The sequence below is a fragment of the Apis dorsata genome, unplaced genomic scaffold (assembly GCF_000469605.1).
Source record: "Apis dorsata unplaced genomic scaffold, Apis dorsata 1.3 scaffold_156, whole genome shotgun sequence".
In the NCBI taxonomy this organism is placed as follows: Eukaryota; Metazoa; Arthropoda; class Insecta; order Hymenoptera; family Apidae; genus Apis; species Apis dorsata.
This window is the reverse complement of record NW_006263446.1, coordinates 610330-618581: the sequence shown is the minus strand read 5'-3', so window position 1 is coordinate 618581 and position 8252 is coordinate 610330. Positions and strand designations below refer to the sequence as shown.

At 31.6% G+C, this 8252-nt stretch overlaps 1 protein-coding gene across 8 annotated transcripts in view; it reads right to left on the bottom strand.

The window, feature by feature from the left end:
- LOC102680844 overlaps window positions 1-8252 on the bottom strand; it is a 36579-nt gene that overhangs the window by 2806 nt on the left and 25521 nt on the right. For 7 of the 8 annotated variants that reach the window (XM_031509456.1, XM_006613544.2, XM_031509457.1 and 4 more), the window contains 7 exons: window positions 5746-5978; window positions 5088-5299; window positions 4594-4808; window positions 3734-3937; window positions 3115-3231; window positions 2464-2748; window positions 1670-2168 (listed from right to left, as the gene is read on the bottom strand). In XM_031509456.1, the coding sequence (XP_031365316.1) occupies window positions 1670-2168; window positions 2464-2748; window positions 3115-3231; window positions 3734-3937; window positions 4594-4808; window positions 5088-5299; window positions 5746-5978 (1765 nt within the window). Of the gene's footprint in view, window positions 1-1669; window positions 2169-2463; window positions 2749-3114; window positions 3232-3733; window positions 3938-4593; window positions 4809-5087; window positions 5300-5745; window positions 5979-6405; window positions 6440-8252 lie in introns of those variants that run through there. The other variant, XM_031509459.1, reaches the window with a different exon arrangement.

Sequence of the window (8252 nt, the reverse complement as noted above, 5' to 3'; positions counted from 1 at the left end):
CGGTGCCGCGGCGTGCCGTCAAATCGCGGCGCCCCAGGTGCTGGTCGGGGAAGGGCAGCGCCAGTAGCGTGTACCAACGCGAGGGCATCCCGGCGTCACCCCTTCCAAGGCCACCACTACCCCCACCCCTCAACGCACCAACCCCACCAAGCCCCCTGCGGCGCCTTCCTCTGACCCTGCCACTGCCGCTAACCACCGCAACGCAAACGGGCTCAGTGTTAATTGTTATATTCTTGATCGTTGCCTAATTTCCTCTGATCAACTTTTCTTTTTTTTATTTCTTAATTTTTTTTTTACTATATTTTATTTCTATTTTGACGATGGTTTGATTAAGTTTCTATTCTTTGATTTTTTTTTTTTTGATCAATTTTTCATTGGTTTGGAAAGTTTAGATATATTCGTGGGATAATTTTTTAAGGATTGATTTTTAAGGTTAAGATGAAGTATATAAAAAAATATATATAATATGACATAAACAATTTATATTCGATTGTTTGTAACTTAATAAATAAACTTCAATAAATATTTTACAGAAACTTTTATGTTCGTCTTTAGAATCCACGAATATATAACACCCTATATATTTATATAGATATAATAATTATTATAGGGTATAATAGGGTATATAGTTGGCAAAAGTTTAAGGGATGATTTTTCAAGGAATGATTTTTCGTTTATTCTTCTTTATCTTGAATAATCAGCTCTTAAATTTTCTGACATTATAATTCTTATCATATTCAAAATGTTTGAATTTATAATAATGATTATTATTTGATATATAGATAGAAATTTCTTAAAAAATACTTTTATCTAATAATTTTGTATTTTTTTACTTAAAGTAGGAAAAGCTTTTACAGTTGCAGCGAAATTACATTATAATACTATCAATTGATAATATTGAAAAAAAAAAAAATACAATAATAAAAATCAAGAGGACTTAGAAATTATTCTTTACACGTAACAACCCTTTGTTATACAACAAATTACAGTATTTTGAAAAAATACGCGATTAAATTAGAAGAGATTAGAAGACAAGAAGATAGACGAAAGAATAAAGACAGTTTGAACAAATATAGAGTAAGCGATACAGTATACACATAGAGTCATGTATTGTATATATAGAAAAGCTATAGTTATGTATAGTTTGCCCAAGAAATAATGCCTGTTAAGAAATTGAAGAAAATTAAAAATAAAATTGCAGATACTAAAATACAGATGATTATAAATATAATTTCATGATGTAAAGATCTTCAAATCAAAAATATACAGGGTGTTCAGTTACAAATGTTCAAAATTTTAAAAAATAATTAGTCATTATTAATTTGAAGAATTCCTTAAATTTCTGGTAATCGAACACTCTGTATTACTTAATGTATATCAAAAAATTCAGTCTTTTAGAAAATAAAAGAATCACTATCCTAAATTAATTTTCTATTTTGATTCTTATTAAAGTTAGCATGGAAGTTATATTACAGTTAACACTAAACGAATAAGCAAAAAAAAAAAAAAACAATATATCACAAACAAAAATAACATAAAATATAAAATATACAAAGTACAATCTAATATTATTACAACAGGCGTTACTTTTGGTGCAACTAAAAATTTTGATCACAGAGACAAAGAGAATCACGTGAATCACGGATTTACTTTAATGATTTTCCTTTACCTGCGTATAAGTATTACAACGGTGGTGATTACAGCGGCTAGGAATACAAAACCGCCGAAGACACCCAAGGCAATCACAGCGCCTAGATTTAATTTCGCTTGATGAGTGTTACTTGTGTGGTCGGCATTGTCCACTCTGTAAGGTCCAGAAGGTTCTGGAACACCGGTTCCAATCCCAACCTGTGCATTATCCACCCCACTACCCGAAATCTCGTTGTCCTGAGGATGATCACTGCTGTCATCGTTCAAAGGTGGCGAAGGAGGAGGTGCTGGCCTCTGAAGACCGACATTCGGTTTCCTCGCGATGGTTTCGCGAACCGTCGCGGGTAATTCAGCGGTGCTGGCCACTCTTCGAGGTGGTACAGAGGTGGTGGTCGTGGTTGTGGTCGTCGAGATTGTTGTGGGTCGGACTCGTGGCGGTAAGAATGGTTGCCGAGTTCTGGCAGTCGTTGTTCGTACAGTTATTCGGGGTGGGGCGGTCACTGTGGTGCGTGGTTCCTCTGTAATAAAATTTATTCTGATTTTCTTTCAGATATTTTATTGTAAAGAATAGAAGTCATGCGATTTTAAACAATGTGCTGTCCTGTATCCTGTTTATTTTAGAGATTAGATTTATAGTGTGACAATTGTCCAAGTATGTAAGTATTTCAGGAATTGTGGAAATTCTTCTTTGAATGAAAGAATTTTGGTTTTACGATGAATGAAGAGATGGATTTCTTGAGCTTGTAGGAAGAGACAAAAGTTTAGTTAAAATTTTTATATTTTGTTATTTATATTAATGAATGAATCAGTTACCTATGCAGGTGGGTGCGATGTGATCGTACAATCCAGTGGGTAAACATAATATTTGTCGGTGCCCAGTGAGTCTATAATTTTTTTCACAAGTATAAGTGACAATACTGCCTACGAGAAGACTTCGATTAAAGTTCGATTTCGATGGCATTGTTTCGGTTTCGTCGATTTCATCGATTTGGATGTAACTGTGCGGCACCGGTGTTGGAGGATCGCACAGGATTGGTTCACAACGCGGCGGTGGTCCATTCCAACGCTCATCGATGTCACAAGTCAATCTTGCACGACCTTTAATAGAAATTTTTACATAAATTTAAATTAAGTAAAAATTACTTAAACAATAAAATTCTAATAAAAATCTATCTTCATTTATTTTAATTTTTACTATTAATTACTTTACAAATTCATTATCATATTTCAAATATATTCATCTCATATATTGCTCCAAAAAATAATAAAAATCAAGATACTAAAAAAAGAAACAAACTGAAACTATCATTACTATCATTTACCAAACAAGACATGCTTACCAATTTCCTCAAACTGCTCCTTTATAAAGCATTTTCGAACACACGTATCAGAGTATTATTTACAAACGATATCCATTTATCAAACAATCAAGAAATAATGGCTAGCGCCACGATAAATTCTTACCAGTCATCTCGTATCCTTCATCGCAGGAGTAAAGCACCTGACTGAGATAACTAACGGTATTGTTGATAAGTGTGTAGCCTCCGTGTTTTATGTTTGCTGGGTAACCGCACTCGATGCCTGAAACGAGTAGAATGTTGAATTTAACATCGATATAACGATACATATATGGTTCACCAAGTTGGTCTCTATATTTCTTTCTGATCCTTATACTGTCCAACTATGAGAGAGAAGCAATGTTTATTGAAGAACTTATAACTAGAAATCTTCAGCCATTGACATTATTTTACCATTAAGAAATAATATTTTAGAATACTACTGTTCTTGTATTTACATTTCTATTTTAAGGAATAATACTTTACAATTATTTACAAAGTTATTAGTTATTGTTCTTATTAAGAAATAATATTTTACAATATTTTACAATACAATTATTGCTCGTTATTTATATTTGTTATAAATTTGTCTTTTGTTTCTATTAATTTTTTTTTTGTAAAATATTATATTTGATGTCTAATCAAATGTTAACAAGTATCTAAAAATACAAAGAAACTTGTTTTACATTTTTTTTTTTTTTGCAGTTACTCTGGCTTCCTCCATAGTTGAGTAGTATGCTTCTTACTTTTGCACACAGGTGGAAACTCGTTGTAGAAGCCAGTATCGAGACAAGTGCGACTGGACGGTCCTATAAGAAGGCTACCAGCGTTACAAGTATATTCCACGGTCGCGCCAACTTCGTATGCACTTCCGGAATTCCGATCTGCGGTTGTGGTCACCGTCATCGTGGAATTCGGCGGCTGTTCTGGTCGACCACATGCTCGTGGTTCTAACAGCAAACAAAGAATTTCATTTTTTCTTACCTCTTTTTATTTGACTGAAATTGCTTGCTATTTTTATGTTCAGTGATAGAAAAGGAATTATGATGGACCATAATCTGTGGTTTATAGTTGGGAGAACTTATACTGATGATTTTTTTTCTGCTTTTTGGAATTTATGAGTATATAAAAATATTTCTAATTGAAACTTTAAATTGAAAGAGAATGAAAAATAATAGACAATGTTATTTTTATTGTCCTAAAAAAATCAAGAAAAATTTATTTGTTAATTCTTGTTTAGAGTTTGAAAATTATATACATGACAAATAAATAAAATTCTCAACAGAATTTATAAAATATTGACAACACATGCAAAAAAATAAAAAATATCTAAATATAATACCATTAATTATGATATTTGAGGAATAAAGCAAATTTTTATTCAAACTCCATTTCTTTATAATCTTATAATCATTGATTTATAAAAATTTGATTTCACATGAAAATCCGGTGATTATTGATTCTCAGCTTATCACATTACATCATTCTATATCATCTAGCGCATTCACAGACAGAAAAAGATATTCGTGTCATTGTATAATTTGATAATAATGAGAGAAAGGAATACGGAAGCGACGTTAGTTTGAAACTTATACCAGGTACTCACGGTGTTGACAGATGAAATTTAATCGAGCCGTGCAAGGAGTATCAGACCAAAGCCAGCCTCTGCTACCATCGTATCGAGCACAGTCCTCTTCGGTTCCTTGAGGCAAGCTCCAGAAAGAAACGGATACCTCCTCGCCGCTTCCTGTCCATCTCCAAACCGTGCGATCCTTCTGATCTCTCACTGCACCCATCCAGTATTGACTCGAGGTGTCGCTTCTTAACAGGGACATAAAATATATAGTTTTTAAAAATCTTTATTGAAAGAGATATTGAGAATTTTTTCAATTATTTTCTACGTTAATTATAATTTGTAAATAATAAAATATGAATAAAATTTTGTCACTTGAATTAATTTTAAGTGATTGAATTATGTAAGAAGATAATATTTAGAGTTGCAATAAGTGAAAAAAAATGCAAAAATGTTCAAAGATTTTTCATTTAATCATTTATATTTGTTTCATAGAATTCTATATTGTGATTTTTCTAAACGACTACCTATGCCTCCTCCACAATTCCCATGAAATAAATCCTTGCAACGCAGGATTGCTTTCATCCACTAAAGTTCCACCTCGTGCACGACAGAACGATAACGCCTCCCTGAATATCATTGGTTGCCGATTATAAAATATATAACACTTTCCATTATAAGTTGCTGTTGAACCTGGTGGTTGATCTCTGAATTGTGGACATCTCTCAATAGGAAGCGCCTGTGCAAAGAAATAATTAATTAGAAAAAAATAACATACTTTTCAAAAACCTTACTTATTATTAATCTATTATTAAAAATTCCTATTTCCAAAAATGATACAAATAATAAGAGAAATATTACATATTTGCTAAAAAAAAAGTGACATACAACTCAAAAGAAGAACTTATTGAATATTGATGAGTTTTCAAACTGAATTGAACTCTCAATTTTGATTTGATATTTTTGTACATTTTTATATTCAAAGTACTTTAAAATCATTAATTTTGAGATCTCTTTTCAAGCAAGTATGAGATATCAAATTGTTCCAAAAGATTTCTTATTTTTTTTTGTACTTACAATAATATTTCATAAAATTTCATAAAATTGCCAAATCAAATAAAGAAAAGAACTTTTGACACAATTTAACATTTTTTACCCATTTCAAGTAAATTCTGTGGTATGCACCTGATCAGTATACACGAAAGCCTCGCACAAAGAGAGTTGGACTGGGATTGGTGTCGGTGTATTTGCCTCCAAATGCACGGAAACGAAAGCTCCTGGCATAGGAGGATTGCAGGGTAGGAAAAGAGGTTGGCCTTCTTCGAGAGGGCCGGTGAAACGATTGCAAATTGGATTCGTTCCCAAGTCCGGCCGATTGTTTCCGACACGAACCACGATTGTTCCTGGTATATCGTCGCCTGTAATCAGAGAACGTGCGTGAGAAATTTCAATTCGATAACGTTTACCTATGCGATAACGAGATTAATATTGGAAACAATCAAAATTGACTGATTGTATTTTTTTTTTGTATAGATTGCTATTGATTTCAATTCAGATAAAAATATGGTTATTCAATTACTAGTAGATAATTTAATGTTAATAGATAATAATAGAAAAAAATTTTGCTCCAAATTTTATACAAAACTCTGAATATCTTTTTTTCTAACTGATATAAGTTAGATTAGATTTTTGAATGATTAGAGTTTTGAATGAAATTAAGTAACAAAGGCAAGGAATTAATGCAGTTCGCTCTTTAAATAGAAAATGAATAGAATTTTTCATGCCATCATAAAAATATTATATAAAGAGGATCGAATATCTTCTAAAATTATTGACATAAGTTACAACTTAATATGTCTTTCATTCAACAGGATAACAATGAACACGCCAATTCATCGAAGAGGGGGATACTCTCCCATATTAAGATAAAGTATCACACATTTTTCACAGGATCCATAGATCGGAATCGATCCATGCTTTCACTTGCCGCACAAATTGCTACCCTGAAATCGCAAAACATTTGAACGGATAAAATAATGTGAAATAATATAGGTGCCTAAGCAAGGACTACATCTTCCGACCTGGAAAGTACTCCAGGTGTGACCAGATGGATGGCCAACACCAATTACATGCTTTCCACGTTTTGTCCCCGTGTAATCGTCTTCGAAACAGCGACAATTTCTTGTTTATATATATATGTATATATAAAAAAGTATCCAACCTGTCGAGAAACGTCACGAGTCATCCCGTGATATTAGAAAACGCGTTTCTAACGATGCGGCATGGTTGGTGATGATTCGACATCGTTCGAAGTCGTTTGAAGAAATTTTTAGTCTACCTTATAATCGAATTATATTTGTGGATTATGAATTTTAATTAATATAGATTGAATCAAAGTTATAAATGAGGCTAGAGAAATAAATTGTTACTATTAGTTAACTAGTGAATTATTTGAAATTGAATTCTAAAAAATAAAAATTTGATTTTGAACAAACTTTGCAAATCTAAAGGAACAATTCTCGATTCTGCATCTCTAAATATAATTTTAATTGTAAATTTAATTTTTGTAAATTAGTTTTTAACAAAAAAGAAAAGAGAGAAGAAAAGTAAATATACACTTTCGAAAATTTTCAGGATATCCAACTCTAAAAATTAATTTCTAGTAACAATTAAATAGAATTCTTAGAGAATAAAAATTCCCTATTCTTCTTTTTCCATTCGTAGCTATCGAGTTGCTTTATTGTTTATTTTACGTACGCATGAGTTATAATCATAAATGCTTGGAATTTTCTTTTCGTATTGCCGGAAACGGCGAGCTCGCGTTTGGTGAACGATAACCGATCTCGATTGTAATTAAAACGCTCCGCTAACAGCCTCTTATCGGTATTAGCCGCGTGAAAGTTGCCTCTCCTTGTAAAATATCGAGTCGATTTAATTACGATACACTACACTTGTTCATCAGCGAAACACGAAGATTATCGTCACGTGCAGATGTTAGGTGAATCGTGACCAAAGAGGAAACGAGTGTTGGAATAAGGCTGCTATTTATTTGGATAACACGCAATTTTTGTATGTAACGAAAGTGTAGGCTTAGAATTATAGGGAGAAGGGAAAAAAATAAATAAATAAATAAAATGGAAAGATGTAAAATTTAAGTAATAAGTACAGTCTCGAGTCCATTTGCATATTTGCATATGCAATGTAAATGGATTAATGATTGGGTTAGAAACGTATATTTAATTCTGAATTTGTTTGAAATTTTTAACGTATATTAATAATTAACTTAAGAAACAATTGATTGATAAAGTAGAGATGTTAAATTCTGAATTTTTAAAAAAATAGAATTTATAAAAAATTGAAATGAGTTAAATTAAATTAAAATTTCCTCGAAAAAAAAGAATTCTTCCTATTTAAATATTTAAATAGCATTGGCTTTCCTCGAGTAAGAAAGAATTAAAAAAAAAATGCTTATATTATACTTGTATTTGCACTTTCCTGAGAAAATAATCATTTCGAATCTTTTTTTTGAAAGTTTATAGTCTTTTTAATTAATTGTCTAACAATTAAACAAAAAATATGAAAGTACATTAACAAAAAGAAAGCAAGTTTCCAAAGAATTTTCTAGACTACGTCGAATTATCGATATACCATCTTTAATACATTATTATTATACAATATAACGTTTGCAATGC